The sequence below is a fragment of the Cutaneotrichosporon cavernicola genome, assembly GCF_030864355.1.
Source record: "Cutaneotrichosporon cavernicola HIS019 DNA, chromosome: 1".
NCBI lineage: Eukaryota > Fungi > Basidiomycota > Tremellomycetes > Trichosporonales > Trichosporonaceae > Cutaneotrichosporon > Cutaneotrichosporon cavernicola.
In genome coordinates this window covers 1852801-1866064 of record NC_083393.1, presented here as the reverse complement: position 1 = coordinate 1866064, position 13264 = coordinate 1852801, and the positions used below count along the sequence as shown (strand labels likewise).

The 13264-nt window shown below is 58.6% G+C and overlaps 6 protein-coding genes across 6 annotated transcripts; 3 read left to right on the top strand and 3 right to left on the bottom strand.

Moving 5' to 3' along the window:
* Nucleotides 1-203: 203 nt before the first annotated feature.
* CcaverHIS019_0106920 (uncharacterized protein) lies at nucleotides 204-1047 on the top strand (the record flags this gene model as incomplete). Its single annotated transcript, XM_060603144.1, has 3 exons — nucleotides 204-275; nucleotides 321-779; nucleotides 817-1047. The coding sequence occupies 3 exons, from the start codon at nucleotides 204-206 to the stop codon at nucleotides 1045-1047; spliced, it is 762 nt and encodes a 253-aa protein (XP_060453240.1).
* Nucleotides 1048-1482: 435 nt separating this feature from the next.
* Nucleotides 1483-2895, bottom strand: CcaverHIS019_0106910 (uncharacterized protein; the record flags this gene model as incomplete). The annotated part of the gene is made up of 1 exon (XM_060603133.1): nucleotides 1483-2895. One exon carries the CDS (start codon nucleotides 2893-2895, stop codon nucleotides 1483-1485), a length of 1413 nt encoding a protein of 470 aa, XP_060453239.1.
* Nucleotides 2896-3433: 538 nt separating this feature from the next.
* Nucleotides 3434-5807, top strand: CcaverHIS019_0106900 (uncharacterized protein; the record flags this gene model as incomplete). The annotated part of the gene is made up of 5 exons (XM_060603122.1): nucleotides 3434-4116; nucleotides 4148-4546; nucleotides 4828-5108; nucleotides 5139-5539; nucleotides 5577-5807. The coding sequence occupies 5 exons, from the start codon at nucleotides 3434-3436 to the stop codon at nucleotides 5805-5807; spliced, it is 1995 nt and encodes a 664-aa protein (XP_060453238.1).
* Nucleotides 5808-6425: 618 nt separating this feature from the next.
* CcaverHIS019_0106890 (uncharacterized protein) lies at nucleotides 6426-7725 on the bottom strand (the record flags this gene model as incomplete). Its single annotated transcript, XM_060603110.1, has 4 exons — nucleotides 6426-7096; nucleotides 7132-7389; nucleotides 7425-7630; nucleotides 7661-7725. 4 exons carry the CDS (start codon nucleotides 7723-7725, stop codon nucleotides 6426-6428), a joined length of 1200 nt encoding a protein of 399 aa, XP_060453237.1.
* Nucleotides 7726-8597: 872 nt separating this feature from the next.
* Nucleotides 8598-9837, top strand: SHO1 (uncharacterized protein; the record flags this gene model as incomplete). Its single annotated transcript, XM_060603099.1, has 6 exons — nucleotides 8598-8721; nucleotides 8766-8823; nucleotides 8861-8881; nucleotides 8939-9104; nucleotides 9136-9639; nucleotides 9805-9837. The coding sequence occupies 6 exons, from the start codon at nucleotides 8598-8600 to the stop codon at nucleotides 9835-9837; spliced, it is 906 nt and encodes a 301-aa protein (XP_060453236.1).
* A 204-nt stretch (nucleotides 9838-10041) lies between these two features.
* Nucleotides 10042-12855, bottom strand: CcaverHIS019_0106870 (uncharacterized protein; the record flags this gene model as incomplete). The annotated part of the gene is made up of 1 exon (XM_060603088.1): nucleotides 10042-12855. The coding sequence occupies one exon, from the start codon at nucleotides 12853-12855 to the stop codon at nucleotides 10042-10044; it is 2814 nt and encodes a 937-aa protein (XP_060453235.1).
* Between the last annotated feature and the right edge of the window lie 409 nt (nucleotides 12856-13264).

The window sequence follows — 13264 nt, the reverse complement described above, 5'->3', positions numbered from 1 at the left end:
TTTAAATGTCGTTGTCGTTCTGGATGGCTGCACGTCAGAGTCAGAGTCAGAGTTTAGAGGTTTATCAAGACATTTGCCCACCGCCGAGGTCCGGTGGGATGAGGGACGAGCGGCATCTATCGGTTAGTAACCGATACTGTACTGCCAATCAACACGCATTCCACACTCTCAAGCTACCTCACCATTGCCCACAACACAACACCATGAACAAGGCCCGCGTCCTAGTGCACCACCTGCAGAACTCTCGCTCCGCCCGCGTCCTCTGGGCGCTCGAGGTATGTATTCCTCTTCTAATCTAATCTTCCAAAATCTAAGACCAGGAACTAGGCGAACCCTACGACGTGCGGGTCCACTATCGCACGAAAGGCTGGTTCGCAGGAAGCTCGCTGCGTGACGTATCTCCTCTTGGCAAGAGTCCGGCGGTCCAGATGGACGGCAAGACACTCACTGAGAGCGCGGCGATTCTGGGTACGCTTCTCCGTACCTTTCCCTCTCCCTCTACTGAGAATGAGCCATCACCCAACAGTCTGTTTTGGAGCCATTTCTCCGAAGGATCCCTCATGCTGTATTTACAGCCGGCGCGCTTTGCTACCCTCGGCATGAGGCAGATTCTCAAGGAGGATGGACTTAATCGGGATACGACCAAGGGTGTCAAGATGATGAACGACTGGTTCCAGAATTGGGCAAGGGAACATGCTACCGGCGCCCTGGGAGAGGCTGAGACTTGGCTTGCGGGACACGAGCTGTTTTCTGGTAGCGACAAGCTTGGACTTGGCGACGTAAGTCTTGCTACTTGAGAATCGCTTACATACACAGTTCATGATGTTCTTCCCCCTTAACAGTATTGCTCATGGGCGCGCCAGGCCCAATGCGCCGAGGCTGTACCAACTTGGGCCGGCCACCGACGCATGGGTCGAGCGTATGCGTGCGCGTCCCGCCTTCCAGGCTGCGCTGGCCCGCATGAAGGAGGAGGAGGAGGGGCAGAAGCCCGCCGAGATGCGTGAGGCTGAGGCGCGAAAGCGGGCGGAGGAGGCCACCATTTGGTAGACCCAACCAACCAATGTATATCTGCAGTGGCGTAGGCACTTGTGGCCGACCTGGACGACATGCTCTGGATGCTGGTTGTTAACGAGAGATGGGTATAGGCCCCTGCCGCTATGGTGTGCTCCACCATTCCTGTCGACTTTTCAAGTGTGCCTCCCTATGCAATATATGATACAACAGACTATAGAGGGTTCGCCAAGATCAGTCGGTCATGTCATGCTACAGCCATCGACTCTCGGCTTCGTCCCATCCGTCTCCTCCCCGTCTCTTGCTCTCAGGCTTGCAGTAGCCAGGGCATCGCTGCGCGTGCGGCTCGCTCATAATCGTTCTCGTAGCCCGTCTCTTTGCGCTGCGGGCATCTATAGCCCAAGTCCATCGTAACCTCACGGGCTCCCGGTCACGCGCTCGCCGCGGCATCGCCACGCTCGCCACTCGATCCTAATCGATCTCGTACCCGTCCGTCTCGAAATCCCACGTCTCCTGTCCGTACCGATCGCGGTACTCGTCGTGGGTCATGAAATGAATGCTCGCAAACGTTGGCTGGTCGGGGAGGTTGACCCACGACGGCATCGCGCTTAATAGGCCATTAGGATATCCGTCCGCAGCCGTGACGGTATGCAGGCGGTGGACAAGCTTGTTTAGTGCGCGAAAGTCGCCGTCGAGCTCCTGCTTCCGCGCCTCCCAGTACTCAGTCACAGCAAAGTGGTCGAATTCGGGGTGGAATTGCCACTGCGCGAGGCGCTCATCCATTAGCGCGAGGCGGCAGAGGTTCTCCTCCTCGTCGAAAAGATCGTCTTCCTGTGCAGCGCTCTCGACACGGATTGCTTTGCGCACCTTGTCGTGTAGCTTGGCTTCGGCGATACCCGGCGAGACGTTGAGGAATGCACGCTCGACACCCTCGAGCCCAACGAGCACGATGCGCTCGACGCAGTGCAGTTTGGAGCCAAGAAACTCGACAACACCGTGCAGGAGTCCCAGAGGCGGCGCATCCTCTTCTGGCTCCGGTAGGTCATCCAGCTGCTTGCCTGGCCCGCCGAAGCGCGTGTCCGGACCATACCGCCGATCATGCCCAAAGATGACGACGAGCTCGCGCGGGTTCTCGATCCTGTTCCGCCGGCGGTTGAAACTGTTCGTCCTATGTCGGTGGGTGTTGTGGCCAAAGTCGCACTGCTCGAGCAGAGCGATACCCGGGTCGTAGCGAAGGTTGATGACGAGCTTATCAAGCGGCTCGACGTACATGTCGTCGAACAGCGCGCCCGGTTCGCACATGTATCCGTCCCACGACGTTTCGGCGTGCGCAAACTGCACAATGGTGTCGGCGCCCATTGCGAATATCGTACCCATGTCCCAGCGCCGCACGCGCTGCACATTCCCCAAAGCCCAGCGCAGGAGGTTGCGGTCGTGTTCCTCCAATATCCGACGTACCTCGGGGTCGGCCAGCAGTGCGGTATCGCACACAGGCTCCTGGTTGTCGAGACAAACATCGTTGCTAAAGTCCACCACGCGGGTGTATCGCCTGATCCGCGCTGCCCAGTGCAGCCGCTCGGCGTCCGAGGCTTCCTCGTCCTCCCATCGTACACCTGGCAAGCGCCGTCCTGACGCAGTGCGCAGTTCGACATTCGAGGGTGTGGGACGGGCTGCAAGCTCTGCAATCGGCATGTCTGGCGGAATGTCTTCCTCGTAGTCATGTTCTCGCGCGGTGATGTGGTGGAAGAGGTCGGCGTCTATGCGGGCCTGGAAGAGGCGCGAGGTGCCGCGGAAAGCGAGGAGGACAGAGTAGTGGGCATTTGCGAGAATGTCGTCGATGAGTTGAGGGAGGGCCGAGTGGTCGAGGACAACCTGCCCGTGCATTGAAGGATGAGTGGTGGAGAGAGAGAGAAGAGAGACGTTGACAAAGTGTTCCAAGTCATTCAGCATTCCCTTTGGCGACTTGTGCGCTTGAGCTTCAACCGCAGTTGAGCGGCGAATCGACTTTAAATCGCTTTCTTAATGATATTACAAATACACTGTAATCATGGATATTTGCTCCCGCGAGCCTTGTTGACATGTGCCCTGGCAGCAACACAACTCACGTGTTCGAACCCCGTCATGGTCCCCTCGTTTTGCGCTTTTTGCGCAAAGCAACACTCCAAAGTTAGCCGCGAGGTGGATGGGTGTGGATGAGATGTATATAACTTGAGATGATTGACCATCTGTTTACATACATATCTACTTCTTTCCTCATATACTAGTTTCCTAGTCTTCTAGTCTTCTAGTCATCTCTATTGTTCTCGAGGTTGGATGTGGTTGTGACATCCAACATCTCCATCCTCGCCACCCAAACCCTGAGGTACCCCACATTCGGGCCGGGTCACTCGTCATCCATACATCGCCCACTCACTCAATTACAATGACAAGCCCAAGGCCCAGCCTCGGTGGGCAACCCCACACCCCACGCCGCTCACAACATAACGGCGCCAATGGCGCCAATGGAACAAATGGAACCAACGGCTCGCCGAGCGGGTACACGAGCCTGCGCGACCTCGTGGCCCCGATCAGTCCTACGTCGCCCCGCCCCGCACTGCGTGACTGGAACTTTGCGCGCGGCGTTGAGGAGGACATGGAAGGCGAGCAGAGCCGGATCGAGCTGCCTGAACTCAAGGAGAAGCGCCGCCTAAGCCTATGGCGTCTGATCGCGCTCACGGTATCGATGGGGGGGAGTCAGATCGCCTGGACAGTCGAACTCGGATACGGTACACCATACCTACTCGACCTGGGTCTCAGCGAGGACCTCACCTCCCTCGTGTGGCTCGCTGGCCCGATCTCAGGCCTCGTCGTCCAGCCCCTCATCGGCGTTATCTCGGACTCGTCGACTTCTAGGTATCGCCGGCGGTACTGGATTGTTGCGAGCACGATTCTGCTCGTCATTTCGACCCTCGGGCTCGCGTTTACCGAACCCGTCGCCAAGGCCATCGTCGACATCTTCGGCGGGGGTCAGGGTGATTGGGACCCCCGTCATGGCCGCTTGGTCAAGCTCACGGCTATCAGCATTGCTGTGTTCTGCTTTTACAGTCTCGACTTTGCTCTCAATGGGTGGGTTGGATGCGGACACCACTGACGCCAGCCTACAGGCTTCCCTCCGCAACCTCGTTTTTGACGTCACACCAGAGGAACAGATTAACGCGGCCAACGCTCTGCACGCCCGTTTCCTGCATCTGGGAAGCATTGTCGGCTTCGCGCTGGGCTACATCAAACTCGACTCTGTCCCGATCATTCGGTTGATCGGCGGCGAACAGTTCCGCAAGCTCTGCATTGTCGCCATGACGCTCCTAGTCATTACTGTGTGGATCACGTGCTTCACAATCGATGAGGACCCACGCTCATGTCTCGTACCCAACACGAACCGGGGCAAGCTGCGAGACATGTTTTACGCAATCGACCAGGCAATACGCACCCTCCCTGAGCCCGTGCGCCGCATTTGCGCTGTTCAGTTCGCCGCCTTCGGCGGTTGGTTCACCTACTTGTGCGTATATTGCTTCTCGAGACAAGTAGTGGGCAAGATTGTGGATGGTGTCTGTGGTGGTTTGGGTGGAGGTGCCTGGCGATCGGTAATTAACCTATTTAGCCGATCCTCTTCCCAACCCAATCCGTTATCTCGGACTACTGGTGCCAAGAGCACTACATTGAACTGGCTCAGACTTTGGAATTGCCAGAGTCACAGTGCATGACGAAGGAGTGGCAAGGTGGAATTGGCTGGCAAAGTGGATGCTCGGGATGCACCTGTGAACAGAATGCTGATATCAGGTTCTACTCGACCACGTACATGCAAACGGTAATGAGCCACGAGCAAGGCCGCAACGCCGACCGCGGCGAGGCAACCCGCGTGGGGAGTTTTGCCATGCTCCTCTACGCCTTTGTGGCCATTACCGCTGGCACAGTGCTCCCATGGTTCTCGCAGCGCGACGAGCGCCTCCTCCCAAACGACTACGACGACGACGAGGCGGAATCCGCACGTATCCGGGACACGGTGGACGTCTGGCGTCGCGACGCGCACCGTCGTGGCCGACCACTCAAACTCCCTCGAAGTAGGTCTTCCTGCGTCCCAACTAACGCAGTGCCTTTCATGCTGAGAGACGTGTGGACGTGCGCCCTCGTCTTCTTCTTCGTTCTCATGATGAGCACATTCTTCATCTCAACCGTGTGGCAAGCGACAACCATGATCGCGCTGGTAGGTATCTGCTGGGCCGTGGCGATGTGGGTGCCCTTCGCGATCATGATGGAGTTCCTACGCGAAATCGATGCCGATAACGACAAGGACAGGCGTACAGCCCCACCATCCCCAGAAGTGTCATCATCACCGGACGAGACCCGCCTTCTAGTCGACCATACCTTACAGAACGCATACTCTGCAGTCGACCTTGAAGCTGCCGGTATAGAGTATGCCCCGCAAGGACCCGTTGCAGGGGGAACGATCATGGGCATCCACAATCTCGCGATTGTGTTCCCACAGTTTCTGGTATGGTTATCCGTTATCCGTGTAGCAGCTGACACAGATCGCCATCGTCGCCAGCATCATCTTCAAGGTGGTCGACGGTGACTTACCCCCTGATCATCTCGAGCCAGAGTTCCGCGAACGGACCGGCGTATCGTGGGTGCTAAGGTTTGGCGGGCTCGCCGCCCTCGTCGGCGCGGTCTTGTGTCGCCGTGTCCCGCCCACGCGGACGGAGAAGGCTATGCGCCGCCGCCTGGCCGAGATGCGCGAGGAGCAGGAGCAGGGTGAGTAGGCCTAGCTGAGCCCGGTCACGCCAGTATTGTATAAATTTGGTGCCATGTATGTGTACTCATGAGATGAGCTTGAGAGGAAACGGCTGGCAATGTACAATCTCTTGCACTGTTTGGTCGTCGCATGCTCGAGGTTCACACGACTGAGGGATTGCGTATTTCATCTCGGCGTCTCCTTCCCGCTGTAGCTGTCGGTGGTCTCGTTGGAGGCGTATCCGGCCCCGACAACCCTAGCGGCGTCACCGCGGGCTCCCGTGCCACGTACCCCTTGTAGAGCTTCCGGACAAGGTCGACCTGATCCAGCTCATCAGATTCTTCACCCACGGGAAAAGAGTACGTCAGCTAGGTGGGCTGGCCAGTACCGTGGACCAACGTGCCTCGGTCATCAGTGGGCATTGAGTGCTGCGCGCCGGCCGTACCCCTCAATCCCCTGGCGCCTGTGATGGCGTCCGCCACATTACGTCTCAAGGGCACCATACCTTCTGTCGTTCTCCAGAGTGTCCAAACATTCTGGGTGGATGGTACTTTGGCAGATACACTGAAAACTCCCACTGCTCCACTTGCAACGATGTCAGGTGTATTTGATGATACAACAACACTGCCGTGCTCTCCATACTCCATCACGACTGTTCATCCTTCTCCTCCTCGAGCATGTCCCACCCCTCACTGAGCTCCTCGGTTCCATCGGGTACGCCTCCCCATCGCGCCCTCTCGGCAGCGAGCACGCTTTCGACGACTTTGTTGACGTCGAGCCCGAATCCGAGGTGTCTCATAGTCTGCGTCGTACCTGGCTCGTGCGCCCTCACACCCAAATCCGAGGACTCGGCAGTAAGCGCAATGAGCTCCAGCACGTCGGTCGCGCTGACGAGCACCCCCTCGGTAACGTCGTCCTCGGACGCGTCGGCAATCCCAATACCACCCACACCCTGGGTATATGCGAGATAGGCAATAGAATGCGCAAGTAGCGCAAAGGCTGTGAGCGTGCTGCGGTGCTTGCTCCCGCTACGGGCGAGCACCGCTGCCAGCGCCGAGCCTTTGAGCACCGTAAAGCCACCCTTCCGGCTGCGGGCGAGTGCTGGAGCTGTACTCGACATCCAGAGGACGTGTTTCTTTTCGCGGAACTTCTTGGTTGCGAGGAGCGGCACATTCGGAGCCATTACTGGCCGGCCGATGTGGACCCCAAACGGCCAGATGGGTTCGAACGGCAGCGTAAGGGAGAGGTACGACGTCAGGAGGGAGAGGAGGTGGATGGTATGCACCAAGGCCGCATTTATTGTCGCAGACGGGTGCACTGGGTTAGCATACATACGCCGAGGGAGGACCTACCCCTGAAAAGGTCTGGTGGGGGGAGCTCGAGGCCGGCAATCTCCCATCCCCGCATGCGCTGAACGCCAAACACATCCACCGCTTCCCGTACGAGCACCTTGCGTGCCTGGATGATACGTTTGCCGACCTCCCGTTGCTGCTGTCGCACAGTAGCGATGCGCGCTGCCATATCTTCGTGTGTGGGTATGGCGTGCTCGGCGTCCTCGAGCGTCTGTCGCCGTCGGCGTATAGCTCCAGTTGATGAGGTGGAAACGCGTACTGATGTGAGCCTGGGGCAACGCACAACAGCTCACTCCTCTGCGCATCATCAGAGGTGCGTGCAATCCGTGCCCGCAACGCAGCCACCCGGGCCTCAGCCGCCGCGACGTTGGCACGTAGCTCACGCCATTCTGTAGCACCGGGCGCACCAGGGTTGCCTTTGAGCAGCTGCTCAGCTTTCTCGCGGGCAGCAATGACCTGTCCCTCTATCTCGTGCTTCATCGCCGTATGTCCGTTCACGCTGCGTCAGCGCATCCTTGAGATGGCGTACCCTTCCTGGAGACATGGTGCGCAGTAGAGCTTGTCGCGGGTGCTTTCACAAACGGGACACTGCATGCCGACGTCGCGCCATGCCGTGGTGGATTGCGTCCTGGTATCTATCTTTAGGCCGGGGGTGATGGCCGGCGTTGGCTGATGAGAGAGGGGATGGGGAAGGGGATCGAGAAGAGTAATGTTGATTTGGGGGTGGGGGTCGCGTTCGCTTGGCTGACATGAACCATGAACCAGATGACGTTGGGTGGCAACGGGATCAAATTCGTAATCTATTCACGGGGGTATAATTTGTGTTGCTTTAGATTCTAAAGGGCGGCGTAGATGGACCGCAATTTGAGTAAATTGGCATTTGAGGAGAGGACGCGTAAGAGGAACATCTACTAAGGCTAGGGGTAGTAATAGGATAGATTGTATCATAGTCACTCAACATTTGATTTATCATTGTAAGAAAATGACGGGAGAATGACGGGAGGGAAGGCTGGAGGCCAAAGGCGAATGGCAGAACCAGGGAGAGTGGCGTCAAAGGTACAATGGCTGAGTTTGACTTGACTCTTGACTCTACTTGACTTTTGTGTCTCTTTCACACTTTCACAGCCACTTCAACCCCCCCACCCTAAAAGCCATAAACACGACGCGAGCGTCGTCGCCCTCATCTTCATCACCCTCTATCTCCGACACCGAGCAACGGCAACGTAGACAGAACCAAGGCCCAAAGAGATCCAGACCTGTGCACAACTTGTTTGGCCTTTGTAACGGAGCTCGCAACTTGCACCCACTGCACGGCACCAATTGAGCCAGTACATTCCTACCCTTCCCTTTCAACAACGTCTCACAAACAATCCACTCTTGAATCCTCCCACTCTCCCTCCTCATCTCCTTCTCAATCTCCCTCTCAATCCCCCATATCCACAACCTACCCCCAACCCATCTCCGCAATGGTCGGCAGAGGATTTGACATTGGCGCCGTCGTGCGCAGCCCGCCGCTCATTGCGACTATTGGTGTCGCGTTTGTCGCGTGGTTTATTGCCTTTATCGGCCAGTGTGTCGTCGAAGCACAATGTGAGATACCAGGACTAGAGTCATGCGACTGTGCTCACTCCAAGCTATGGCGATTGGAACACCATCTCTTGGTGTACTGTGGTTCGCGATATGGGTCCAGATGTAAGTTTCTCTATGCTTGCTAGTGCTTACTCGCCAGCCTTGTGGTTGTCTTCTTCCTGTATGTCCACTGAGCGCCCGCCATGGCGGGAACCTTCAGAATCGCACTAACGCGCAGTATCTCCGCTGCAAGCGGATCACTGTCCCAGCACCGCTTCGCGCTCGCCATCTTCACTGCTATTTGCGTCGTGTTCTCCGTCCAGGGCGTCCAGAACATCTTCTACAAAGGCAATGGCCCTAGGATTGCCACCGGTGTCGGATGGCTTCTGCTCTGCATGGTTGACGTGAGCCACCTCCCTGCAACGCTGACACCAGCTCGTCTGGCTCCTCTTCCTGACCTCTGACGAGGACTCGTGGCTGTTCTACACGTTTGGGTCGGGCACCGTTGGTGGGTGGGGCGGGGCGCCCTCGAGCAGGCGGCACTCTGGACGCGCCTCCCGCGCCGAGGCTGGCGTCTACGGCAACGAGAGCGCGGGTCTCCGCGCCAACGGCGCTGACCGGGGGATGTCCAGCCACGAGCTGCCTGCTACGTACGCCAACGGCGGCATGGGCAGCTCGATGGGCTACTCGACGCCTATCAACCTTGACGGACCGAGCCCAGTCAAGATGAACGCGACCTCGCCCCAGCCCGACTTTGCCAGCGCCATCGGCCAGAGCACCGACACAGTCGCGTACAAGCACAAGGCCCGCGCAAACTACGCGTACTCGGCAAGCCCAGACGACCCAAACGAGGTCTCGTTTGCCAAGGGCGAGATCCTCGAAGTCCACGACACGACGGGCAAGTGGTACCAGGTCCGCACGGTCGGCGGTCAGACTGGCGTGAGTATCGCATCGCATCTTCCCACACTGCTCCAGGCCGGTGCACAAGATTAGAGTATGCGCCGGTACCAATGACGCCGCGGCGCTGCGGAATGTTTTCAGGTGGCGAATATCCACACCGCTTTTCCACCGCCCTGGCTCAACCATAGATGATGCTGACATCAGATTGCCCCCTCCAACTACCTCACTCTCCTTTAAAGGAGGGTCGATTCCGCTGGCGGACAATCAACACACGACGCACCCAACGACCATGCGCGCTCTCGAGGGGCGCGTACGCTCCCTGGATGGGGCAGCGCTCACAACGAGTGCCACCGACCATAGCAACTGTTACGTATCGCTACGTCTAATAGGCGCCATGCATGGCGTCAATTACAGGTTGGGCGATACTGCCCTGCTCTAGCTCTACTTCTTCTTTTTGTTCTTCTTCTTCTTCTTCTTGCCTCCTCCGCTAGTGGACGGCGCAGCTCCAGACGGTGACGGCGGTCTTGATGGCCCGGTAGACTCGGCCGGGTCGTCATCGGCCTCTTCCGCTGGCGTCTCAGATGCTGCTGGTGGAGTGGCGTCGGGTGCAGATGGTGGAACAGGTGTGTCCACCACAGTGGTAGTCTCGGCAGACGCTGGTGGGGTTGTGGGCTTGTTGCCAACCACAGGCGCAGTGTCAGCGACAGGAGACGGTGAAGACTCGTCTTCAAGTACGGACACGGCCGAGAGATCAGCGTCGGCCGTGACCGCGGGCTCCGATTGCTCGGCCGCCCCGGCTTTTTCCGCATCGGCAGTACCGTTGACATCTTGGGCTGGTTGCTCGGACGTCGTCGTCGGCGTGGACTCGGCCGTCCCCTCTGCCTTCACTTCGGACATCGGCTTGGTCTCCACCTTCATCTCGGTTCTCTCCTTGGACGTCTCAGGTTTGTGGTTAAGCTCGGTTTTCGCCGCCTCGGTTTCCGCCGCCTTGGTTTCCGCCGCCTTGGCCTGTCCATTTGCTGCCTTCTCATTCTCTTCCGGCTCTGGCTCAGGTGTAGGCACAGGCGGCGGCGTCTCGACCACAGGCGTAGCCAATGTCGCGGGCGTCGTGTCAGCCGGCGTGGCGTGTGCTGATGGGGTGTCGATGGTGAATTGCGGTGCTCGGAATGTGGGTTTCAGAGGTGGCGATGTCTGTTCTGGCGATGACGGCTGTACTGGTGACTTGGGTGACGGCACTTTCACAGGGGATGGCGAGCGTGCTGGTTCCGGCTTTACGGGCGACGGAGAGCGTTCTTTCACTGAAGAGGCGATGGGAGAAGGGGCCACCGGCTCTTTCAGGGGCGAGGGTGAGCGTGCTGGCTCCGCCTTCACGGGCGACGGCGAGCGTTCCTTCACAGGAGAAGCCTTCACGGGCGACGGCGAGCGCACAGGTGATGCTCCCCTCTCCACCGCAGTCATCTCCTCCGGCTCACCAACCAGCTCCTCATGTACGACAGGCGTCGCGGCGCCCGATCCGTTCGGCGTCCGTGCACCCTCCTTGACGGTACTCTCCACATCCTGGTCGCGGACCCATGCGTCCAGCGTCTCCAAAGTCTCCCTCAGTTCCGCCGAATCGTCCAATGCCTCCTCGAAGACGCCAGTGTCAAGCGCCGTCCGGAGGAGGGGCACGACAGCTTGACCCCAGGCATCAGCGAATGCCGCGCAGGTACGCTGTGCTTCGCGCCGGCGGGCTGTGCGCGCTTCCGGGGTCAGTTGCGTCTCGGTGTTTCTTCGGATGAGAGCGGCTCGGCCCGAGTTGGACCGTTTGTGTCCCGTCCCCGGGTTCATGGTATCGCTCATGGCTACTGCTTGGCGCGCGTACTGCGCCACGGCGTGGGTACATTTCGTCAGAGCTGCACATTGCGTCGCTGCCAGGGCTGGGTGGAGGTGGAGCGGGGCGAGGAGACGGAGTGAGTTGAGTGCCGAGAGATGCGCGTTCACAAGGATCGCGAGGGGCGGGAACTTGGCCAGATCAGGGAGGGTGTCAAGTGATCCGGACCAGGTTACGAAGGACAGGGGCGAGTCGGCGGAGAGGAGGGCTGGCAGCGCCTCAGGCGCCAGGAGGGCCGAGGCAGGACTACCGGAGCCTTTCTCGGCCTGCGCAAGCGCCATGGCGAGGCTCTTCGTTGCGTCGGTGATGGCGCCGCCGAAGGCTGAAGAAACTGCATCGGCGAAAGGGTCCGTCACGAGCGCAGAAAAGTCGAGGCCGACGCGGGCGAAGGCTAGCGCACAATATCCCAGCTGGACCAGAATGGAGGACAAAGACGCCGCGTCCTTCATCTTGGGCACGTTCGTTGCGACGACGGACACGAGCTCGTCGACACACTGTCCCGCAAAGGAGGCGAGTTGTGCGGCGCCCCTGGCGCCCTCGAAGATGGCGCTGAACTGGGAGATGATGTCGAATACGTGCTCGCGGAACAGGTCGACGTACTTGCGCACATAACGCACTGGATCGGGTCGGTCGCGCTCAAGAGCGCCGAGCTGTGTCCTAAAATTGGACAGGCGTGACACCAGAAACGCGAGGCCTAACTCGTCCTCGCCGATAATGGAGAGGCGGCGCAGGTATCCAACAGTCTTGACTAAGGCGGGGAGCTTAATCGGTTCGCGCAATAGGGCGAGGAGCTGGGAGAGCATGAGCTGGAGCACTCCATCGACCTCCTTGGCGACATCATGTACCAGCTCTACACCGGGATAGCGTTTTAGCAAGCTATCGGTGTGTGCGCTGAGCTCGAGAGCTTCCTGGTAGTATCCGTTGCGGACGCACGTGTCCATAAGCTGCGGGATCTCAAGGAGGTCGAACAGCTTGTCCTGGTGTTCCTGTACAAGGACTGCCTTGGCCCGCGCATCCTGCATCCTCGCCGTACCGCGCACAAAGGTACGGCACTCGTCCTCAAGTGCGGGCACCGCGTCAAGTAGCCGTCCCAGGGAGCTTGAGAAGTCGTCGAACGCGCTGGTGACGGCCGCAGAACATTTGTGCACGCTGATAAAGGTCGGGTATTCGCGATAACAGAGGTTGGTGAGCTCGCCCTCGACGCCGCCTGCGGCATCTGTGATCGCCCCTGCTTCTGCCAGGAGCGCCTTGAGTGGAAGCGCCTGGAGCGCGTCCAGATATTCCTGGGCTGCAGGGGTGGAAAGATCGGGGGCGGAGAGGTGCTGGTCGGCGGCGGTGCGTTGGAGGAGCTCCACGAGGGATGGGGTGTCGGGCTCCTCCTCCATGTTTGAATGTTGTATAGTTGAGTTGGTCGTTGTAGATGACCTTGCCTCCACGCCTGTAACACAGACCCGTCGATCGTGACGCGCTGCCACGAGGGTTGACAGGCCTAATTTCCAAAGGCTTAGGCAAACCTATATGAGAAAGGCAACAGACGCCTATTCCCCACGTGAATTTTATGTAATATAGGTAAGTAACGGCTGACTCCGAGCTTCAAGTGGATTGGTTGAAGACGTTTGTTCAACTCTGGTCGTGGCCTAGGATTTTGGATGAAAACGGGTCAGGTTCACGGTTCAGGACAGTTTAGGACTCGGCCGAGTTGAAATCGATCAACCCAAAGTCACTTTACCGGCTTCGAACATCACCGAAACCGATTTACTTGATTTAACAAAAGGCTTTCTCGACTCACACCTC